A 24,772-nucleotide genomic window follows, 5' to 3' on the forward strand; every position below is an offset into this window, starting at 1 on the left:
CCAATATTTGATGAATTACTACCTGTCAACACGAAAATTCTTCAATTGATGTCTACCTATTGGCACTTTATTTTATTCTGTTCGTAAGAGCTGAAGAATTGTAAATGCCAATAAACCATCAGGAGCCTATTTAACACATCACCACATAGCATATCTGTGCACACCAAAAGACTTTTGAACTTCACAGTTCAAAATGTGAGAGTTTTCTGTCCAACTGGGGCCATGTTATTCCAGTAGGAACTGATAAGCCATCCAGAACGCTGAAGAGAAAAGGATGACTGTGAGGCTTCTAAAGAGGCGGCAACAAATTATGTGGGTTCCTGTATGTGAACCAAAGATGAATGGTATAAACCTACTGTCAGTTTTTCTGACTAATTCTGTAAATGTTCTTCTTAATCAGCATTACAATATACTGTGAGCCAGAGAGATAAATGAAACAGCTGCACTAGAGATGGGCATGAATCAGGAAAATACTGAACCATGTGGTTCATGTTTCATTGTGTTTCACGAACCACGAACTTTTCACAAACTTGCCCTGATTTGCGAACTGGTTCATTTGATTCGTGAAAACGTCACTTCTGGAGCAACAGAAAGCCACTTCTGTGGCTGCAGAAAGCCCATCCCCCCCATTGCCTAGAAAACTGATTGATCAGTGCCAAGCTGTCTGCAGTGATGAACCAAAAAACCGAACCAAACAAACTGGCCTAAAGTTTGTGGTGGTTTGTCAGAAATGGGCTCTGATGAACCGCTGGTTTGCGAACCACAAACCAGTCAGGTTCGTAATGAATTTGGGGTTGTATTTTGGTTCATGCCCACCTCTAAGCTGCACTCATTCATACCAATTTATGATAATATTTTTATCGAGTTGGATCCATTCCTCTAACACAAGGAGACTTCCTCTGATCTGATTAGCCTTGCCCTGGCACACAAGGCATGCTCCACTAATGGGACACTCCTTTCATGAAAGGAAGATTGTGCCATTAGTGGAATGGAAGTTATAAATCCAGTCAGTAGTCTTTGGAGGCCTACTTTTTTAAAATATTCTTAAAACTCTTTGACTTCAAGATATTCTTGCACAAAGTAGGAGAGAGAAGTATATTGACCTAAGGCACTCAAATGCAAAGGGATGAGCTCAAAAATGTGTTCTGATTAACAGCTGATATGTACTTTTTCCCCCCTCAGTAAATGTAAAATGGGCCAGTGGAGTTGCAGAGAACTACCATGTCCAGGCATATGTTCCTTGGAAGGAGGTTCATTTGTCACCACTTTTGACTCTAGGCCGTACCGTTTCCATGGAGTTTGCACCTACATTCTTATGAAGGTAACAGTGTTCACAGGTTTATAAAATGACTTTTTGGATGTTAATATTGGTCAATATAGCCACACAGTTACAATCACATAGGGAATCACAAAATCACAACTCTAGCACTACATTCCTAAAAATGCCTAGAAATGAAAAGGGTTGTTGGGAAACTGAGAGATGAATATTCTACATCCTGAATTTCCTTTATACAAATTTTCCTATTGCTACGTGTACCATTTTTTCAAGATTCAAGACTGCCTTTCCTTTCTGAATGTATATCATTTGATATACATTAATATACATTGATATATATGAATACTTGTAGTATTAATTCAAAAAAGCACACATCTGTTCCTTAAGAGCCAGCATTGATAGCAGTTGAAGTGTCTGACTAATCCTTGGGAACCTGTCCTGCTCATCAAGCTGGAGGCAAGGCCCTGGGCAATAACAGTGTTCAGCAGTCAAATCCTTAAGTCACCATCCAAAGTCAGGCATTTTCATCCAGAGCTAAGTCTAGAAGAAGTCGGAAGTTCAGGTTTGGAAATGCGCAGGTAGGCAGCTGATAGGCCAGTCAGCAAAGTTGCAGACAAGTTAATCCCACATTGGAGTCCATCTCACAGCAGGCTTATATATGAAGTTTCTCTACAGGTGATGCTGTCCAGCATTAGGCTCATGTCACAAGAGCAGTCAGTTCCTCTACTGGTGGGGAGTAGCAGGGCCCAGATCTTATAGTGACTCATTGGTCTCTCCCGGTGTTTTTCAGTGGAGAGGCGGTTTCAAGTTGCCAGGCTTGCACTCCTGTGCCTGTCCAGGCCTTGGCCTTAGCTCTTTCCTGAAGTCATGGGGAAAAACTTGGCAGGTCTGGCAGCAGGTATATGCTGGGACCTCCTGGCTTGAGGGCCCTTCTGACTCAGGAGCTCATGTCAGCGTCAGAGAATGGTCCCTTTGTGGAGGCACTGAGAATTGCATCTTGCAGGGAGCATCTGCCTGGGTGGGGCTCAGGGGCAGATCTTCCTCCTGCTCCAATTAGGACTTATCCTCAGATGCTAACCCAAGCAGTCCAAGATGGAGACCTGGGTTCAAATTTCTACTTTGATTTGAAACTTACTGGGTGACTCTCTTAGCCTAATCTACTTGACAGAGTTGTTGGGAGGATAAAATGGAGGAGACTTCTTGGAGGAAAGATGGGGGGGGGGGAAAGTTGACAGATCCATCTATATTGTACAGCACTGCTATAATTAGCTCACAAATCACCAGTGATACATATTGTCAAGTTCTTTTTTCAGTGACTGGGTTTTTAACAGGCAAAAATGTTATAGCATGGACCACTTCACACATTACATTTTTAACAGCATGTAAGTGACAAGCATCATAGAGATATTCTTGTCAGGAAGCTGCAATTGGTTGCAGCACTCTTTGGAATGCACACTTAAGTGCAAACCTAGGTTGTCTTTATATTGTTTGAAATGTCCTAATGAAACCCAAATTTTTAATCACTTAGTGATGAAAAGGTATGTGGAAAAATTTGTTTATTCTTCCCACAAAATTTGCTTTCCCCTCCCCCCTTTCTAGAGTCCAATGTTGCCACACAATGGAACCTTGATGGCTATATTTAAAAAATCTGGGTATTCCAGTTCTGAGACATCACCGACTGCTATCATTTATGTCTCTTCACAAGTAAGTACTCGTTCCATAAAAACGTTGCTTTGAAAATAACAAAAGTGAACAAACACAATCCAGCACATTTAGCTGCACTTACCCTCAATTTTCAGCTTTATAAAGGATTGTGAGCCACATCTTCAAAGGCAAGTCAAAGAGCATGGAGCTAGGGTGCCAGTCCCCTGGTGGAGGTGGGGGATTCTCTGACTTCAGTTCCCTTTTACCATTGCTACTCTGAATATTGGTGAGAGAAAAATAAAATAAAAAATGTCTGTTGTGCCTATGGTGTGATGTTGCTTCTGGGGAAGCCCAGAAGTGACATCACACCTCTCTAAGGGTCTCTCTACACAAGACATCTTACCTAGAGATGCTCAACTGAACCTCATTTCATGTATCCCCCCTCCAGCTTCCCATACATTTACTCTCACAGTCACACTTCAATTTGCTCCGCATGAATATATTCATGAATTTGATATCAGTTCCTCCTTAACTGCTAAAAGTATCCCAGTTTCCCCCACATCCATTCATTGAAATGCAGATCTTGACACTTTCTCAAACCTTAAATAAATGCAAATTAGCAAATCAAAGTAGCTTACAGTAGTTGTTCTCGCAGCAAAAATGGAGCTGAATTGGTGCTTTGGACTCCGGAATCACTTGCAGATGCTATCACACAAAGGGACCTCCCATGTGTCCCTAGGTACTTAGTAATGTGTATTTCCACTCTAAGAATCTCCAGAAACTCTATGGCTTACCCAGGTAAGGAAACAGCTCAAAGAGATGCTTTGATAGGGGAATAGGGATTGTAGACTATGCTGCTGCGTACTCTTTGTTTACTGTAAGTATGTTCTTAACAGGTAGTTTCCTCATCATTTAATATGTCATGTCAAATTGCTTATGTTTCAGCCTGGTTTCAGCTCTATATCAGACTTCTGCTTGTTTTCAAACTTTTGTAATCTGTGTACCCGACTGTGCTGTTTATTGAATGTTCCAAATGTTGATCATAATGAATTACACTCTATAATCCACCTTGTCTCATTGAGAAAGGCAGACTATAAATAAACAAACAAACAAATGATAAAACCTGGTTTTCCCCACAAGTAGTGTCAGTCTTTTCTACAAATCATTGAAAATCCTGCAGTTTTAGGATTTTCAATTATTCTTAAAGAGGTGTGGCATCACTTTCGGGAGTTTTCTGGAAATGATGACATGCTGTTGTTGATGGCCAACCCGTCACCCCCCAGTCTTCCTCTGGTTTCCAGGCTGGACCTGGCAATCCTACATGGAACAGAGAGAAAGGTGAAAGAGGTAACTGGATATATTAGCCACAATGGTATGAAAAGTATTGCCTAAAAGCCAGTCTTGTCACTTACCTGGACAATGGCATCAACGGAATGCATTCTCTCACAACAGTATCATTACAGAATTTCCTTCAGCACAGCAAAGGAGTTTGTTAGCTTATCTTAGTTGCAAAAATGGTAACAGTATAAATTTTACTGTGTTACTTGGGAGTTAGGGTCTGCCAGATTCTGCTTTTATGTCCATAGGATACTCAAGAAGAGAATAAATTGCTTGCTATAAAAACTGATGCTAAGGTGTAACAAGTTGTAGAGCTGCCAACCTCCAAGTGGGGCCTGAAGATCTCCCAAAATTACAGCTGATCTCCAGGCAACAGAGGTCCCTACATCCCTCTTCTAAAGACAGAGGATCCCTGGCAGTACTCTTGAAATATCAATCTGTGGAGCTAATTACTGATTACATATCTGTGCAGTTTCCCATCAATCAGTGAGATCCAAAGATCTCAAAACTTGCCTAGCTTTTGAAAAGTTGCTATGGCCTAACTGCATGCAAGCTCTGGCACCTGTCTGTGTGATACCTTCCAAAAGCAGGCTATTTACTGCCTTCAGCATAATCTATATCTATGCACTAATCAACCAGGAAATGACTAGGGCTGCCAGTCCCCAGTGGGGGCAGGAGATCCCCCATTCCCAGCCTCTGCCCCCCCACTCATCTGTTCAGTATGGGGTAAGAAGCGGGGGAGGCAAAATACCTCTCCGGCAAGCCCACAGCAGGCACATTCCCAGTGAAATACAATGATGTCACTTCCAGGATTTGGGCCCCAAACAGGACTATTTTTAAAGAACTGGCCCTGTGCAAGGTATGGGAGCATTCCTGTGGCCAGTGTTTTAATGTCACTCCCAGAAGTGATGTCATCACGTTGGCACTAGGAGAGCGTGCAGCCTTTGCACATGCATAAACTTCTACTTGGTGAATACTGGGTCTCTCCCCCCACCCAGGAGAGTAAGGGGACCTGGCAACCCTAGCAATGGCAATGCAAGCCTGAAGTCTGGGATACCATGAAAGAGAGAAAATATGGGACATTCACGGGATTCTGTAAAATTTGCTACCTCCTCTCCATCTTGTGTATGTAAACCCATTAAAATTAGTCAACGACAGACTGGCCCATTAACTTACCTGGAAAGTTCCTGCTGGGCTGCTACCCTACAAGTAGGGTTACCAACACCAGCCTGAGAAATTCCTGGAGATCTGGGAGTGGAGCCTGAGGAGCTTGGGGTTGTGGGGGGGGAGGGTGTTGAACCACAGCAGGATATAATGGCATAGAGTGTCATGAGTCAGCCCCAGCCCCGACTGGCCACCTTACCTACTGCCTCAGAGTCCTCCTCAGAAGATGAGCAGGAAGGGCCAGCAGAATCTCCTCTGGAGTCGGAAGCCCCTGCAGAAGCTATGGGAGAGGAGGAGCAGTCAGAAACTACTGCTGCTGCTCCAGAGGGAATTCAGCAGGAACAGCCTGGAGCTTCTGCAGAGACTGTCAGGGACGAGGAACAGCCAGAAACCTCCACAGAGACGCTGTAAGAGACAAAGACTCCCCCAGGGCTAGAGCGAAATCCGAGCCTCTGGGGCCAGCTGAAAGGAGGAAACTTAGAGATAAGGCAGCGTTTCTGGAAAGGCGGAGGAGTAGCCGGCTACAAGCACAACGCCGGGCGGAGCTGTTCGAGGGAGAGGCAACAGCTGGCCCTCATTAGAACAGCAATAAAGGAAGACGCTGAGAAGACCAAGCGTGGAAGCAACTCAGCTCGCCACTCCCTGCTACCTGGACGTTCGTGTACCTTGCTCTACTGCTTGTTTGGACTTGACCTTGGCCTGCCTATTGACTACTCTTCTGCCTGCCGCTCTCTCACTCCCTGACTGATAGCCTGACCCTGGCACCTGGCCTGACTCCTGGACCCTGGTTTGCTGTCTTGCAATACTGAACTCCTGCCTGCTGTGTTCAGCCCTGCAGTACCAGTGAGCCTCCTGCCTGCTGTGCCCAGCCCTGTGCGCGACACGTTGCTTCCACCCACAACTCAGCAGCTACTGGCAGCATGGATGCAGCCACAGCTGCTGCACTTGTAGCTCAGAACCAGACGCTGCAGCAGACGGTAACCCAACTGAGCAATGCTGTGGCTCAGCTTCAGCAACAGCTTCAGCAGCAAGCTGCGGCAGTGCCGCCGCCGGCCACGCCCAAGTGCCCGGTGAGTCCACCAGAAAAGTTCGCGGGCAATGTGGAGGAGTTTCCTGTCTTCCTAGCCCAGTGCCAGCTGTACATCAGCCTGCGCCCCCGAGACTTTCCTGATGATAAGACCAAGGTGGGCTTCATCCTGAGTCTCTTGAAAGGCCAGGTGGCCAAATGGTCTACCCCTCTGCTCCTGGAATCATCGCCGCTGCTGCAAGACTACACTGGGTTTGTGGAGCGGCTCCAGCAAACTTTCGCCAACCCCGTTAAGGCTGAGAGCGCCAACCGGCGCATCCGACGGCTCCACCAGGGACGGGGGTCCGTGGCCACCTACGCGACGGAATTCCAGTTACTGGCTCAGGACCTTGCGTGGAACAAGGCAGCGCTGCAGGACCAGTTCATAGAAGGCTTGTCTGATGAGGTTGCAGATGAGCTGGCCCGAACAGAACGCCCCAGTTCCCTTCAAAACCTTGTAGTGCTGTGCCAGCGCATTGACCAGCGCCTGGAAGCCCGGAGACACGCGCGCAGCGAAGGGGCCTGGCGGGGAAGGGTGCCCCGGCCGGTGCCTGCAGGCCCCTCCTCTGCCCCCACTGCTCCAAAGGGGGCGGAAGGGGAGGAGCCCATGCAGCTGGGCGGCGCCCGACCCCGTCTTACGGCCGCAGAGAAAGCAAGGCGACGCACCCAGGGGCTCTGCTTGTACTGTGGCGGGGCCGGCCACTATGCCAACGCCTGCCCGGAAAAGCGCCACCCAGAAGGTGCCGCAAAAGACCGGCCCCGGCTCGCGGCGACCCACGCGGACCGGGGTGAGAGGTTTACACCAATGGGGCCCTTGACGTTGGAGGGGGACACCTCCTCCTCCACCTAGAAATCCAGTTGCCAGACGGGCGGCGCGTGGAAACCCGCGCCATGGTCGACTCCGGCGCTTCCCGGAGTTTCATGGACCGGCAGTTTGCCCATCAGCACCACATCCCGTTGCACGAAAAACCCGTTGCTGCCCTAGTGGAGGCCATCGATGGGCGGCTACTGAAATCCGGTCCAGTAACCCACGAGACTGAGCTGGTGGAGGTAGTTGTGGAAGGCCACCGGGACCGCGTCCAGTTCGATGTAGTCTGCATGCCGCACGTCTCGGTGGTGCTGGGGCTGACCTGGCTCGTGGGCAGCAACCCGCTCATCGACTGGAAGCGCCAAGTCGTCCAGTTCCCGACCAGGAAGCCGGATCCCCTCCTGAAGCTGCTCGCCAGCGCAGACACCAAGGTCCAGGGATCCCTGCTGCCACCCCGCTATGCAGAGTTCGCGGACGTGTTCGAGGAGAAGGGGGCTGATCAACTACCTCCGCACAGACCCTACGATTGTGCCATCAACCTGATTCCTGATAAACTCCTTCCCAGCGGACGCCTGTACTCGTTGTCGGAGCCAGAACGAGTGGCCCTCAAGGACTTTTTGGCAAAAAACCTAGTGCGGGGGTTTATCCGACCCTCAGCCTCTCCGACATCTGCACCAGTCCTGTTTGTCAAAAAGAAGGGAGGAGACTTGCGGTTATGCAACGATTACCGGGCCCTTAACCAGATTACAGTCAGAGACCGCTACCCACTACCTCTGATCCCTGACCTCTTAGAGCGGCTCCGAGGAGCAACTCGGTTCACTAAACTAGACCTGCGGGGAGCATATAACCTCATCCGGATACGGTCAGGGGATGAATGGAAGACAGCTTTTGGGACTCGTTATGGCCAGTTCGAGTACCTGGTAATGCCCTTTGGCCTATGTAACGCGCCAGCGGTCTTCCAGCGTTTCATCAACGAAGTGTTCCGGGACCTCCTCGACCACTATGTCATCGTGTACCTGGATGACATTCTGATTTACTCCCGCAACCCTGCCAGGCATGGGGAGCATGTGCGTTCTGTGTTGGAGAGACTTAGACAGCATGGGTTGTATGCCAAGCTCGAGAAATGCGAATTTGACCGGGAAGAAGTTGAGTTCCTGGGACACCGAGTGTCCAACCAAGGAGTACAGATGGATCCCGCTAAGGTCGAGGCGGTACTCTCCTGGCAGGCTCCCCGAAACCGTAAAGAGGTTCAGCGCTTCTTAGGGTTTGCAAACTACTACCGACAGTTCATCCCTGACTTTGCTGCACTAGCCGTCCCCTTGACCCGATTGACACGGCCCCGCCTGCCATTCCAATGGACCCAGGAAGCCCAACAGGCCTTTCAAACCCTGAAGACCCGGTTTATGACTGGACCGGTCCTTGTGTACCCAGATCCGAGCCTCCCGTTCATAGTGCAGGCTGACGCCTCTGACACTGCTTTGGGGGCAGTCTTAGCACAAAAACGCTCCTCCCACGAGGTGTCCCAACCATGTGCCTTCTACTCCCGACAGCTCACCCCAGCCGAGCGGAATTACACTATCTGGGAGAGGGAGCTGTTGGCCATCAAGGCTGCCTTTGAGACCTGGCAGCACCATTTGGAGGGAGCTCGGCACCCGGTGGTGGTATATACAGACCACCGTAACCTAGAACATCTGCAAACCACCCGAAACCTAACGCAACGCCAAATCCGATGGGCGTTGTTCTTCTCCCGCTTTCAATTTACTATCCAATACATCCCTGGCTCACAGAACAAGTTGGCGGATGCCCTGTCCCGGAAACCTGAATTCAGCCGGCAGGCAGGAGAGAAGCCGCCAGCCACAACCATTCTGGCTCCTGAGTGCTTTGCAGCCACCAATGCCCCAGATGCCCTGCAGGATCGGATCCGGCAAGCTCAAAGCACGGACCCCTGGACACAACGCATCACCCAGGGACTACAGGACCCCGCGCAGCCAGACCCCCCAGGCTACCTCCTGCAACAGGGCCTCCTTACATATGAAGGCCGAGTCTATGTTCCCCCAGGTGCTCTACGAGGGGAGGCACTGCAGCTTGCTCATGACACCCTAGCAGCTGGTCACTTTGGGAGATACAAGACCTTGCACCTATTGTCCAGGGATTTCTGGTGGCCCCGTATGCAGGTGGATGTGTTTCGCTACGTGCAGTCCTGCGATACATGCCGGCGGGCCAAAGACCTTCCAGGGAAGCCAACAGGACTGTTACAACCGCTGCCCACACCCGAGGGGCCCTGGGAAACCGTTTCCATGGATTTTGTCACGGACCTGCCACCCTCTAAAGGGCATACATGCATTGCGGTGTTTGTTGACCTGTTCACCAAGTTGGCCCACTTCGTACCTTGCCCGTCGCTGCCTACAGCCAAAGATTTGGCATACCAGTATGTCCAAAACGTGTTCCGGCACCATGGGATTCCCCGGCACCTGGTCTCAGATCGGGGGGTGCAATTTACTTCACGTTTCTGGAAGGCCCTCCAGACACTGCTCGGAACCCAGGTTCACCTGTCCTCGGCCCATCATCCACAGTCCGATGGGCAGACGGAGCGGACCAATGCCACGTTGGAGCAATACCTGCGCTGCTATATAAACTACCAGCAGGATGATTGGGCAGACCTCCTAGCCATGGCCGAGTTTGCGTATAACAATTCAGTGCATGCCTCCACACGCCAGACCCCATTCCTGGCCACCTACAGACGCCACCCACATTACTTTCCCAGAACAACGCCAAACTCATCAGTACCGTCAGCAGATGACTTTGTCCAGGAGCTGCAGGCCCTACACCTGGTTCTGCGGGAACAGTTAGACCGCGCCAAACGGGCCTACAAAGCAACCGCGGACCGGCGACGGCGGGAAGGGGACCCTTTGAAGGTGGGGGACTCAGTGTGGCTTTCCACTCGGCACATTCGGTCACAGCAGCCCTCCCAGAAATTGGACTACCGGTTCATCGGGCCCTACCGAATTACCGCCCAGATCAATCCTGTTGCCTACCGATTGGAGCTCCCGCCAACACTCCGGATCCACCCCGTGTTCCATCGCTCCCTGCTCACCCCGGTAGCACCTCCACACCCCCTCCGTGAACCTGTACCACCGCCTCCCCCGGTCCTGGTGGACGGACAGGAAGAGTATGAGGTAGAACGGCTCGTGGACTCTCGCTGGCACCGGGGCCGTCTGCAGTACCTGGTGGAATGGAAGGGCTATGGACCCGAGGATAGATCATGGGAACCGGCCGAGAACCTCCACGCACCCCGCTTCATCCGCCAATTCCATCGGACCTACCCTAGCAAACCCGGACCCTCGGGTGGAGGGGGCCTTGGGAGGGGGGATGGTGTCATGAGTCAGCCCCAGCCCCAACTGGCCACCTTACCTACTGCCTCAGAGTCCTCCTCAGAAGATGAGCAGGAAGGACCAGCAGAATCTCCTCTGGAGTCGGAAGCCCCTGCAGAAGCTATGGGAGAGGAGGAGCAGTCAGAAACTACTGCTGCTGCTCCAGAGGGAATTCAGCAGGAACAGCCTGGAGCTTCTGCAGAGACTGTCAGGGACGAGGAACAGCCAGAAACCTCCACAGAGGCTGTAAGAGACAAAGACTCCCCCAGGGCTAGAGCGAAATCCGAGCCTCTGGGGCCAGCTGAAAGGAGGAAACTTAGAGATAAGGCAGCATTTCTGGAAAGGCGGAGGAGTAGCCGGCTACAAGCACAACGCCGGGCGGAGCTGTTCGAGGGAGAGGCAACAGCTGGCCCTCATTAGAACAGCAATAAAGGAAGACGCTGAGAAGACCAAGCGTGGAAGCAACTCAGCTCGCCACTCCCTGCTACCTGGACGTTCGTGTACCTTGCTCTACTGCTTGTTTGGACTTGACCTTGGCCTGCCTATTGACTACTCTTCTGCCTGCCGCTCTCTCACTCCCTGACTGATAGCCTGACCCTGGCACCTGGCCTGACTCCTGGACCCTGGTTTGCTGTCTTGCAATACTGAACTCCTGCCTGCTGTGTTCAGCCCTGCAGTACCAGTGAGCCTCCTGCCTGCTGTGCCCAGCCCTGTGCGCGACATAGAGCCTACTCTTCAAAGCAGCCATTTTCTCCAGTAGAACTGATCTCTAAAGTCTGGGGATAAATTGTAAATCTTGGAGATCGCCAGCCCTACCTGGAAGTTGGCAAACCTACCCAAAAGGCCACTGGCACCTATGAGCAACCTAAGTGGAGCCCTAAACAGTGAAAGAATCACTCACTTAACACAGCTGGCAGCAGGAGAAGTGACAGCTGAGTCTACCTGTCATTTTCAGCCGTAGCCAATTTCAGTGCAAGTGGCCTATACAATGCTTGGCTGCTAATTCTTCAGGAAGGATGGGCTCTCCCCTGGGGTATTTAACATCCCAGTCTCCTCCTGATGTTAAAAATCTCGCTCCTAATTCCTTTTTGTAGATGCTGTTATGTGATTTCTGTATTCATTTTAGTCAAATGGAAAGGATGGTATTTAGCCAAGCTTGGTATTTACTGGGGTGTATGATTTGGTATATTCAATCCAAATATATTCCCCAAAAAGACTTTATCGGTATTTGGGGGGTATATTTGAGAACCCCAATCAAATTTGAGATTCTGGGATGTAATATTATTGGCTTTCTGGTTAGTTTCAAATATATTCAGAATTAAGCAAGTCCATTGTTCCCTCTGGAGGAAATTTTCTGGTAGGCTGCAGGTCATTTTTAATGCAAACTACACAAAAGTTGCTGTGTAGTGAGGGCTGCCTGTCTATTAAATACCCCCAAATTTTACATAAATCTGACTAAGAGGTCCAATTCTACAGGCCCCTGAAAAGGTCCCCCCAGCCACTCCATTGTAGCCTAAGAGGAGAAAATCACATGCTTTCTCCAGGATAAAGAAGGCTTAGCCAAAGAAGAACAGCAACCACTGACTCAAAGCCTCCCCAAAAGAATTAATAAAACCCAACAGAATCCCAGAAAACCCACTTGGTGGAACTCCTTGCCATGAAAAGGTGGTATCCCTTCCCGTTTTTCCTTTTTTTCCCTTTTGGGGGGGGGGCTTTCCCAGCCAAGGGGAGAGGCAGGAGGGAGATAACTATCAAAGATTAATGGTATTGCACATTGGAGAGAGGTGCTGCATTGTCTGTCCAACCTGTCCAATCTCATGACATTTCTCTCATGTTATTTCTCCGATTTCTAATACCAAAATCTATCTTTTCTATTTCTGTTCCTTTGACCCAAATCAAGAAAAAACACTGATTCCTTTTCAGTGCATACTCCTACATTTACCCATTAACTGAGCTTACCAAATAGATTTCTCTGTTTTCTTTTCCATGCAGGACAAAATTGTGATTTCCCAAAATCAAGTTTTAGCTAATGAGGATGAACTTAAGTGGTTGCCTTATAAATCAGGTAAGATAAGAAGGAATAACATAGAAAGTACGCTCATTAAATGGACAAGGCAGTAGATGTCATTTATGTTGTTATTATCTGATTTAAAAGATGTTGTTATCCACCCTGTTCAGTTGGATTTGTATTCAAATGTACATAAACAAGCAACCATCCCTTTTACCATAGTAGCAAAACTCTGATCTTATGCAAGGAATTATAGAAATCTATTCAGAGCAAACATTCAAGATTGCTTGGGGCTCAAGGCCATGGTGCCTGAAGGTCTGTCTCCTCCCATACTATCCAGCCCTCTAGTAAAAAAATCTTCCTCTCAAGCTCTGCTATCTATGCCCCCGCCTTCACAGGTAAGGTGAGGGCAACCAGAGACAGGGCATTTTCTGTGATGGCACCTTGCCTTTGGAATGTCCTTCCCTTTGAGGCTCATCTAGCACCTACTTTACTTTCTTTTAGAAGCCAAGCTGAAACACATCCTTTTTTCCAGTCTTTTAATGAGGAGTTTTATCTTATCAGCTTTTAAATAGTATGTTTCTGTTTCATGGATAGTTTTTATTCAGATTATGACAAATGACTTGTTTTTATATTGTAGTGATTTTATTTGTAAGCTGCCTCATGGCAGGACTCTGAAGAGGTGGCTTAGAAGTATCCTAAATAAAAAACAATTCAACTGCAAAATAGTCAACATACAAGAAAGTGTAAATAAGAAGATAATTGGATAAGCCGTAACCACTGTTTCTCAATCCTCTCATTCTTTTCAGGGGATATCACTATCTTCAAACAGTCATCTACTCACATTCACATGTACACAGAATCTGGTCTGGAGCTGATTGTTCAAATTCTGCCGGTGTTAGAAGCTTATATTAAAGTTGGACTTCATTTCAAAGGCAAAACCCAAGGTACACAATCCAGTTTCCTTTTACTCTTGGCTTCAGTGACTAAAGCGTGTGAAACTTTATCCAAACAAACTTATGAAGAGATTCTACCCAACACTGTTTTTCTCTTTACTTTAAATATAGCTGGTCTGTGTTTTTTAAACTTTCTTAATGATTTTCCTCTGGATATTGTTAAGACACTATTCTGTTTTCACACCAGATGCAATGGTGTGAACAAATTTTCCCAATCCCGCATGGAATATACATCCATGGAAACAGGCTTCCATGTATGGATTTCTTGCAAGCATGCATGGATCATGAACTGCCCACACAGAGCAGAGGCAAGTGTACATCTGTATTTGTACTGGAGGGCAAGTCATCATACGTGACAATGCATTGTGTAGATTTATTTCCATTTTCTTATAATCAGATAGAATGTATATATCTCCTTTGCTAATTTGGGTCTCTTGTTGCATACAACTATCTCAGGATCAAAAATATTTTGTCTAAAAGATGAAATGATTGGTTGACTCCAGAGTCTTATCCACCTAGCCTATCCAAATCACACAGCTGTAATTTTTACGTCATACCTTACTGTGGTCATCATGTATGCTGGCGAACTAGATTCCAAGCTAGGCTCTGGTTAGGATATTTCTGAATAAGACCTGGGATATGTTCCAAATATAGACTAGAAAGAGCATGTAAGATGCAAGCTAGCACAGTCAGAGACATGTTAGATCTTACCTTGCAAGATTTGCTGACAAGTTGTAGGGTAGATGCTGTAATTAACATTGTGGTGAGAATGCCACAAGAGGCGTCCAAGCATGCATGGAATGATATAAACTAATATGAACTGGAACATCTCCATACTTTGACAGACTTCTTCACACAAGTCTATGAGCCTTTAATGCAGCACAGGGGACAATGACATAGCTGACCCACAAGCTGTGGGCTTCTGGTACTATTCAATAAGGACTGGAGATACATGGCATGCCTCTGCTCAGAGGCTATTTCAGATATTAAGAGCAGATTGTGAAATTTATTTCGATTCCATAATCACTCCCCAACTCATTTGTGTTAGGATCCTTTATAGAGTAGAACTTGGTGGTCTTGAACACTCCTATCTGTCATAGCTATGTATGGTACAAACAGTACAGATGGACTAAACTGACTTACTAAAGAATTAACTTGCTTTTCTTTCCTCCTATGTCTTTCTTTGTCACCAGGATTGTGTGGTAACTACAATGGAGAAACTTCAGATGACTTCTTAACCAGCATGGACATTGTAGAAGGAACAGCACCTCTGTTTGTGGATTCTTGGAGAGCAGGGAATTGCCACCCTGCCTTAGAAAGAGATACAGATCCTTGTTCTATGAGTCAATTGAACAGTAAGTGAAATGGTTTGCTTTACTGAATTTCTTTATCTTTATTATTACTATAAATACCTAAAGTATGTTGCGGGGAAAACTGAAGGAATAATTAGGACCAGTGTCCTCATCCTAGAGACTCCACATTACAGATAATCTGCAAAATATTATAGATAAACTGAGCTCTCATCTATTGTTTTATGTAGACAGAATGAAAGAGCACAGTGGGAGTGGGATTATGGCAGCAAATTCTGTCCCTAAACTCACTTGAACATTTTCCGGGGTCCACAGCCCAGCCCCCGGACTTACCTGGAGAGAAGGATGGGAGACGACCGCCCAGCAGCAGCAACAGGCAGTTGTAAGGGGTAGAGCAGTCACGGCACCCCAGCAGCAAGGTCAGGGGGCCCAGAGGCTCCAGAGAAGGCAACACAGCCAGCAGCAAGTGTGGAAGGGGAAGAGACAGAGGGGGGAGCCAGCCAGAGAAGGGCAGCCATGCCCAGCATCAAGAGACAAGCTGCCCAGATGCCAGCTGGGGCAGCACCTCATGAGCAAGGCCAGGGAAGCTCAGCCATGCCCAGCATCAAGGGACAGGCAGCCCAGATGCTGGCTGGGGTGGCATCTCAGGAGCAAGGTCAGGGAAGCTCAGCCACGCCCAGCATCAATGGACAGGCAGCCTAGATGCCAGCCGGGGTGGCACCTCAGGAGCAAGGCCAGGGAAGCGCAGCCACACCCAGCCCCAATGGACAGGCAGCCCAGATGCCGACTGGGGTGGCACCTCATGAGCAGAGGCAGAGATGCCCAAGGTGCATCACCTGGAAAGGCCCTGCCAGCCCTGTCCTGCAGGAAAGACTGAAGGAGAAGGGGGGAGGAAGGAAAGGAGGCACGCCTGGAGGAAGCCTTGGCTGGGACACATTCACATTCAGCCCCACCCTGCTAGAGAGGCAAGGGAGGCCAGGAGGGATTAGTGAAAGGGCAGGAACACCTGAGAGCAGACACAGCTGGGCAGCATCAGGAGAGGGAACGAGCTTGGAAGGAAGGGTGGAGGCAGCTAAAGGGGACCCTATGAAAGCTGACTCAGGAGAATGTTGGTGGTGGGTGGAGCAGGAGCAGGAGCAGGAGCAGGAGCAGGAGATCAAAGGTGATGAGTGGGACACGTTGAACAGGGCAGCGAGTGGACTGAGAGGGAGTCTGGGTGAGATATACTGCCCCTCCTTCCACAGAGCAGGGTCCTGCAGCATCCCTGACACCCCTTTGATGTCAGGGCCGGACAGACTGGCACCCCGCCCAGCGGTGGCCGCCGCAAGCCCTGACAGACATAGGTCCATTTATATATGTGTAAGGCTCTTATCTCATGATTACGAATCATGCTTTCTCAAACTTCCTAATTGTACAAACAGAATCCTAAGCATGCACACTTGGTACTTACCTAGGCTTTATATACAGAGGAGGAGCTATGGCTCAGTGGTAGAGCAACTACTTTGCATGTAGAAAGTCTCAGGTTCAATTCAAGTATATCCAATAAAATAATCAGTTAGATAGACCTCTGACTGAGCCTTTGGAGAACTGTTGCAGTCAGAGTGTACAATCCTGATCTTGATAGACCAGCAGTTTGATCCAGTAAAAGGCATTTTCATTCCAGCCAACATGTACAGATCAGGATGGAGTTTGGTACTGTAAACCCACTTCCTCCTCCACCCATGTTTGTACATTCTACCTACAGAGAAATTCTACAAAAGGATGCTATCCTTCACAGAACGGAAAGGACACAGGTTTATTCACCTTTTCCGTAGATCACGCTATCTGTAACTGCCAGGTAGTTTTAAGCTAGTGTACTTTTTTACTATAAGTATTTTCCCACATCAGAAAATAAATGATTTGCAGCTTTGTACTCATCATCGTCACACTGTTTACTATTGATAGTGGTTTCCAAAATGTACTAAGCATATAACATGCACAGATGTCCTTCTTACAAACCCACATTCTAGATAGACTTTCTTCTGGTTTCACCAGGTAGGAGAGGTGGGCATGGTTGGTTTCTTCAGCTTCAGCCACTCCTAGAGAGGAAGGATCTTGCCACTCTGGTGCATGCCCTGCTAATCTAGATTAGATTACTGCAATGAACTATACATTGGGCTGCTCTTGAAGATTGTCTAGAAAGTACAGCTAGTACAGAATTATGCAGCCAGAACACTGATCAGAATGGATTGCGAGAACCATATCACTCCTGTCTGTTCCTCCTTCACTGGCTCCCAATTTGCTTCCAGGCCCATTTCAAGATGCAGATATTAAAGCTCTATATGGCTTGGAGCCAGCATATCTGAAGAACTGCCTACTCCCACATGAACCTGTCTACCGCTCCAGTCATCTTTGGAGGTCACAGGTGCCTCCACCATCTAAGGCTAGGTGGGAGGCCACCCCAGAAAGGGACTTCTTCGTCATGGCACCAAAACTTTGGAACTCCCTCCCCAGGGAGATTCATCTGTCTCTTTCTATTGTTGTCTTCCACCAGTAGGTGAAGACTTTTGGGGTGGGGAGGTGTTCCCTCACTAACTCTTACTAGCCTCCTCCCTGTCTATATGTTTTTGTGGGTTTATATTTTACGTATGTGTTTATGTATTATGTTTTATTTGTTTAAATGTGTTATATTTTTGTATTTTAAATATTTTTTAGTGTCTGAAATGTTTTAATGTTTTGTTTTAACATTTGCTGTTCTTGGGACCCTGAATTGGATAGAAAAGTGGCATAGAAATGTTTTAAATAAAAATATAAATAATGAAGAAGTTCAGACTGCTTGATTTATTTACCTGAGAAGCAGATGCTTCATATGTAAAATGTGAACTGACTTCTTAGATATCCATAAAAGTGTGAAAAATGACAAACTTGGTTGCTAATGTTAAGAAAAGAATTGAAGCAGACCAGGAAATAGGGTATGAAAGTAACAATAATGTATTATGCCCACTGTTGCATTCCCTCCCCCTTTATCTTTACTGTTTAAGATTGGCTTAGGAATAAATGAAGTTGACTTTCATCTTTTTATGTGTCTTTTGTCTAGAAATGTGTGCAGAGACCCACTGCTCCATTCTTATAAAGAAAGGATCATTGTTTGAGAAATGTCATCCGGTGGTGAATCCTGCTCCATTTTATAAGGTAGGTGGTAGAGAGCACCCTCAAGTCATAGCTGACTTATGGCAACCCCTGGTGGGGTTTTCATGGCAAGAGACTAATAGAGATGGTTTGCCATTGCCTGCCTCTGCAACCCTGGTCTTCACGGGTGGTCTCCCATCCCATTACTAGCCAAGGCTGACCCTGCAAGAAGCCATCATAGATCAAGCACCAAAAACAGAACCTCCATATCATCTCAAACACAACACTTTTCAATGGAGTCAATTCACATATTAAATTAAGCATTGTAGTCTACTGTTGTGTGATCATATGATAAGCATGAGTGTCTGACGCAGCTGAATCAGTAGTAATCAAAGTTTGAAAGAAAATATACTCAACTTTTTTTTTCAGAGATGTGTATACCAAGCCTGTAACTATGAGGAGACTTTTCCTTATATTTGTTCTGCTTTGGGATCATATGCACGTGTGTGTGCTTCCATGGGACTGATTCTTGGGAACTGGCGGAGCAGCATAGACAACTGCAGTAAGTAGTCCTCAAATGACCTTTAAACATATATATGCTAACTTCATGTATAACTTCATATACTGAAGCACAGATGGACATTTATTTTTGACAATTAAAGCCAATTTGAGTTGCTTAGTGAAACATAAATAGTGGTATAGTGGTATAACTTGTGATTTTTTTTTCATATTCCAGAAGAGAGGTTGTAATGTCACATTTATTATTTAGATTACTTTGTAGTTTGCTTTTTCAATCTCACTGGTTTGCAAAGTAGCTTACAAACAATTTAAACAATAAAATGTAATTTCTGACATTCAAAACTCTAAAACTTAAGAATAATAAGTGAACAATCAGAAGTCAACCAGAAATAACATTAGCAATTTTAATTTCCAGCCCAGCCAACCCTATTTTTAACAAATTCCATAGGACTGCAAAAACTAAACAGTCCTAACCTGCATTCTGAATGTGGGAATGAATGTGGAAGCAAGATGAACACTCCATGACACAGGTGCCCCGTCGCTGTATTGCTTGGTTACCCACCATACTTCTAATGGTAGGAGGCACATGAAGCAGGGCCTCAGAGAATGATCTAAGTGTCTGCCCACCTATTAATTCTGTAAAAGCAAGTGACTGTTGGAATCACTGCAGAATTAAGCAAGTTTCATTATCAGAGGACTTTCTGCAGCTTTCTAACTATTGCATCATCAATAGTCTATCTAGAAGTAGAGGAATGGGAGTTCAGCTCCCCTATAGGCTTCACTGAACTGCCTGAAATATATTAATCTCCTTTATGAAAAATGTAGTGGATAGACAGAGCATGTCAAGAAACAGTGGATGATTTCTGAGCAGCAAAACCCAATTATATTTTTTCCTCCCATATTCAGCTATCTCTTGTACTGGAAATCAGACATTCAGCTACAACACTCAGTCCTGTGATCGGACATGCTTGTCTCTCTCCAACCGAGATTTAGAATGCCACTTCGCTGATATCCCTATAGATGGTTGCAATTGTCCAAAAGGGACCTACCTGAACCACAGAAATGAATGTGTTCGTAAATCCCAGTGCCCTTGCTACTTGGAAGATAGACAGATCATTCAAGCTGATCAGTCTGCCATAATTGGCGGAATTACCTGGTAAGAATCTGTTGTAGCTTCATATTGGGATTTCCTTTGCTTAGGATACAATTTAAATTTTTAATTTTTAAAGAATGGTTTTCAAAGGAATGTGAAAAAAAGGAATACTTTTCTAGTTTTTGCAGGAAAAAGAAAAAATGGTGCATCTGTCTTGGAAATATGGCTTAATTTTTTTGTATGTCAAATGGCTTTTATAAGGGGGTTAAAGTACTGTGTTGGAAGCGTACTGTGACGTAGGAGGGTGTGACAGGTTCATATGGCAGGACTGGGTATTAATATATTTTTGGTGAGAAACCCCCACTCAGCCCAGCACTTCTGTCCTACAAATGGGATTAACTGAGTACTATTGCCCATTCCATATATTGTGTCAAAGAGGGGAGAATGCCAGTAACTGCCAGACTACCTTTTAAATTCTTCACTTTTTTAAAATTTGCAGACCACTGCCTACCCTGTAGCTTTCAAATAATCCTGAAAGTTTATGTCTGAGAACCATAAACCAGTATGCGCCACATCAGGCCATCGCAGTGAACACTCCACTTATTCTAGAGTGACTGGATACATGGCAAGTTCTCTAACCTGCCTAAGGAATTTCTAATAATTCAGCAGTATACTTAAAGATGCAGAGGAAGCAAAGGAATCACAGAATTTTATTTTTAAAGCCCTCTGTAAAAATTAGGATAGGGCTACATGCCCTTTACCTTCCATAACAATAAAAAAGAGTCTTGCTGGATCATGACAAGAGGTCTTCCTAGCCTAGTGTCCTGTTTCACATGCTGCCCAGCCAGATGCTTCTGGGAATACACAAGCAGGGAATAAAGGCAAAAGCTATCCCACAAAGTTATTCTTCATACATCTGATGAAGTGGACTCCAGATGAAGCTTAATTCCTGCAGTAACAAAGCTGCATTGACAAAAGGCCAAGTATCAAATTTCCCATCAATACAATAAAAATAATAAAATCCATTGCTTGAACAGTGTTTGATACATAATTAAAATCATATCTAGTTATTGGGGTTGGAGTAGTTCTAACTAGAGGTGTGCAGCCCAAAAATATTCGGGTTTCCCACTTCGGGTTTACCCAAAGCGGAAAAAAGCTTCAGAAAAAACCCTGAAATCCAAATCAGCATGCCGCTTCGGATTCGGGTTTCTAAGTCGCTTCAGCATGCTCTGTAAAGATTTGGAGCATACTGAAGTGATGAGGGAGGAGAGGCCCACCCCCCACCTACCCCACCCTTAAACCCCATCCCCCACCCCCACCCCACTTACCTGATCAGGCGGAAGGCTGGAGCCAACGCCACGCTGGCCAGCAGAGAAGGCCTTCCCTGCTGCCATCGCCACACAGCCACGGCCCATGCAGCCAGACGACAGAGAGGGCCTTCCCTGCTGCTGTCGCCACACAGCCGCTGCTGGTGCGGCTGGCTGGCAGAGGGCCTTCCCTGCCGCTGTTGCTGCGCAGCCGTGGCTGACACGGCCAGCTGGCCGATAGAGAGGGCAGCCACTACTGCCACCACTGGAGGCCAGCGGGGAGGCGGGAGGGCCACCTCCTCCAGCACAGTGCCAGGTAAGGGGGGTAAGAGTAGGGAATGGAAAAGTTTAAAGGGTCTTGCTGCTTGCGAAAGGACCCTTTAAACTTAACCCCCAGGGCCCCGAAGCTTCCTGAAGCATTACGAATGCTTCGGGAAGCTTTGATTTGGGATTTCCGAATCGGGGTCAGCATGCTGGCCCCAATTTGGAAATACCGAAGCTTTCTGAATTGGGCCCGATTCGGGTTTTTATCCAAATCGGATTCCCGAAGCACACACCCCTAGTTCTAACTTCTAATCTCAGACATCATGTGTGCTTTAATTCAGTCTCAACATGATGTATTTTAAAACCCCAAACATAAATCATGGGCACATATTTAAGCTAGAAAACTAGAATGAAGGCATTTGGCATTTCATGTAATACAGATCACAAAGCATGTAAAGGAGGGAGGGTCACCCTTTGATTACTTTGATAGATTCTTGGGAAATACTAATTTCACACACACATGCACATGCACACACACCCTTTCTATTCATAATAAGAACAAAGGTCTTCTGTTCTACTATTCAGTATGTTTTAACTCCCCAGCCAGGGTAAGGATATAATAACACTGGAAAATGGGGAGGGGTAGAGAAACACAGAAGAATTAGAAGGTGGGGGGAGAGACACATAAAGACATAACAGGTTGGCTGATGGGTTTAGCAACATCTTATGTTTCCTTCAGCCTTGTTGTAGTTTACAGTCATGGAGTGCTTTCTAAAAAAAAAAAATCACTGCTAAAAAAGCACAGCAAATGGTACCAGGAAGTCAGAGCTGCTGCTTACTCTGCTCAGCCTAGCCTGTACTCCTAGTAGCTGCAGTGCAGGACTGCATAAAAAGTAAAATAAACTGAAATGCATTCACTGAGGGTCAAGTTTAACAAGACACTGGTCATGGATTCAAATGACCAGTGGTGAAATTTTACCTGGAAACTGCAGTTTTCAAAGACAGAGCTGTGGGACTGGGGAAGAGGGAGGGATTCCCTCACAGACAGCTGCCTGGCTGCCTCCACTGGCTGCTCAGTGGGCTCCTCCCCCCACTCCACTCTGGCTGCTTGCCTCACTCAGTCCTTCCTGTGTTCTGGGTGGCAGCACAAGCAGTTGCTCACCAACATTACCTCTCTTCTACCTTTGCTCCCTTCCCCTGTGCTCTGGATGGCTGCACATCCACACTCCCAGAGGGAGCAAAGGCAGGAAGGAAGATGGCAGTGGTGCACAACAGCCTCCACTGCTATCCAGAGCACAGGAAGGAGGAAGGAGGGTGAGCAGCTAGATTGGGGGAGCCAGCTGATCAGCTAGCAGAGGCCACTCAGTGGATGGCTACAAGGGAATCTTTCCTCTCCCCTTTTCCCCGGCAAAGTTGTGTGGCTTTGTCTTTGAAAACTATAGTTCTCAGGTAAAATTGGGTCACCAATCATGGATTTGAACCCATGCCTAGTGTCTCATTTAGTTTGACACTCTATGGAACCTGTTTCCAGCTTTAGGCTTGCCACTGCCCACTGCTCGGGGTGGGGGATCCCCTGCTCCACTCATCTGCTGGTGGGGGGGAAGCATGGGGGTGGGGGTGGGGAGTAGTGCATGTACACACTGCCCTCTGCAGAGGAATCCTGGTGCATGCTGAAAGAAAACCACCCCTTTGGAGACAATTTTCACTTTCTGCACCCACATTGTGACTCCTTCCTTCGACCTGTTGGGAAATAAGTATGATGGAGGAGGGAAGAGTCACTCTTGTCTCATTCATTTTCCAGCAGGATGAAGGAAAGAGCCATGGTGCATGTGCACTGAAAGTGAAAACTGTTTCCAAAGGGGTGGTTTTCACTCAGCACACATCAGGATTCCTCTGCGGAGGGGTGTGTGTGTACTTGAGCACTAGAGGCTAATGATTAATAGATGACAAAGATTAATAATTCATAAACTGAGGTCAGAATTGGAAACACTCCTAAAACAAAATCATCACTATCCAAAAACATTAATAAGAATAAAAAATACTACCAATAGAATTAAGATTTATGTGTACCTTAGAAGAATATACTAATACCATTTTCTATTCTAGCTACTGTATCAATGGGAATCTGAGCTGTAGTGGCAAAGCTATAGATCCTGCAGGTATGAATATCAGCGCACTTTTTTGAAGATCATATATGTATCTGAAATGCTGTAGAAGTAACTCTCTGCAACTGCCTGTTTACTTCTTCTTAGAAAGCTGCAGACCTCCAAAAATATATGTATCATGCTTAGCCACCTCAGGAAACAAATATGGAGCTGCTTGTGCACCAACCTGTCAGATGCTGGCCACTGGAACAGAATGTGTGAGTTTATTTCCTTTGCCTCAATCACTGACATAAAAGAAAATATTTTCAGTCTTTGCAAGACATGCCATTGATCACTATGAAATGAAATGCATAATTCTTGCAATATATAATGTGAACTAACAGCTGATTAGAACACCAAAAATTACTTCCATCCTTCAAGATGGTGCTTCTGTTACGCGACTGAGTTCGGAATTGGCTTATTTTTCCAGGTTCCAAGCAGATGTGAATCAGGCTGTGTTTGTGCTGATGGGCTGTATGAAAAGCTAGACGGTACATGTGTGCCAGCTGATGAGTGCCCTTGTGAATATGGTGGTATTTCTTATGCAAAGGGGGAGGAAATTCACACTGAATGCAAAACCTGGTAAGACTTTATATTTGTATCTCCTTGTTTTCATGAGCAAAGCATACAATGATACAATTCAAATGACTGTTACCACTAACCCTAAAAAATGCCAGATCTGAAAATCTACTTAATGCCATTGGATACATTACTACTGAAATATAGCTAAGTTAAATATGTGATTTCAGGAAATGAAATTAATTTCGTAAGAAGAAATCCTGGATGTTTACAAATGACTGTTGCTTTAACTTCATAGGCCTTTGAAGCTTTCCTAATTAGTTCTGTTCCTCATTAGCACCTGCACAAGAGGAAAATGGAATTGCTCCCAGAAATCTAGATGCTCCTCAACATGCAGCCTCTATGGGGAAGGTCATATCACCACTTTTGATGGACAGCGCTTTGTATTTGATGGCAACTGCGAATACATACTAGCTATGGTAACATCACTTTTATTGCTTACATATTATTATTCTATCAGCAATTATTTTTAAAATAACATATTGGAAGGTAAAATAAACACACTTGAATAAAAATAAACACAACCTGCTTGCAGGGTCGGCAGCTATAAATCGAACAAATAAATTAAAATAAATAAAATCAAGGTTTGTAATCCAGGTTATACCTTAAAGTAAAACATTATTGATTTCAAATATTTGAGATTATAGTCTCAAAAGGAAGACTTCAATTGCCTAAATTATTCTTCCACATTTATTACAACTATTTTTTTTCCAATTTATATTCCTATTTATTCACAAATAGATTGTGGAAGCAATATCCTCATAAACTAAATATCTTTGTATAGTTACCACTTCACAAAAAAATTACATTTTCTTTT

At 46.2% G+C, this 24,772-nt stretch overlaps 1 protein-coding gene across 1 annotated transcript in view; it reads left to right on the forward strand.

Annotated features, from left to right (window-relative positions):
- The window catches only part of MUC6 (mucin 6, oligomeric mucus/gel-forming), a 70,477-nt gene that overhangs the window by 33,462 nt on the left and 12,243 nt on the right, over positions 1-24,772 (forward strand). Inside the window, exons 10-21 of the mRNA XM_054970007.1 lie at positions 1,183-1,321; positions 2,876-2,980; positions 12,660-12,732; positions 13,485-13,622; positions 14,825-14,986; positions 18,018-18,112; positions 18,479-18,611; positions 19,475-19,724; positions 23,339-23,391; positions 23,485-23,594; positions 23,807-23,958; positions 24,233-24,374. Of these exons, the coding sequence (XP_054825982.1) occupies positions 1,183-1,321; positions 2,876-2,980; positions 12,660-12,732; positions 13,485-13,622; positions 14,825-14,986; positions 18,018-18,112; positions 18,479-18,611; positions 19,475-19,724; positions 23,339-23,391; positions 23,485-23,594; positions 23,807-23,958; positions 24,233-24,374 (1,552 nt within the window). The remainder of the gene's footprint in view (positions 1-1,182; positions 1,322-2,875; positions 2,981-12,659; positions 12,733-13,484; positions 13,623-14,824; positions 14,987-18,017; positions 18,113-18,478; positions 18,612-19,474; positions 19,725-23,338; positions 23,392-23,484; positions 23,595-23,806; positions 23,959-24,232; positions 24,375-24,772) is intronic.

This window comes from Eublepharis macularius, chromosome 2 (genome assembly GCF_028583425.1).
Source record: "Eublepharis macularius isolate TG4126 chromosome 2, MPM_Emac_v1.0, whole genome shotgun sequence".
NCBI lineage: Eukaryota > Metazoa > Chordata > Lepidosauria > Squamata > Eublepharidae > Eublepharis > Eublepharis macularius.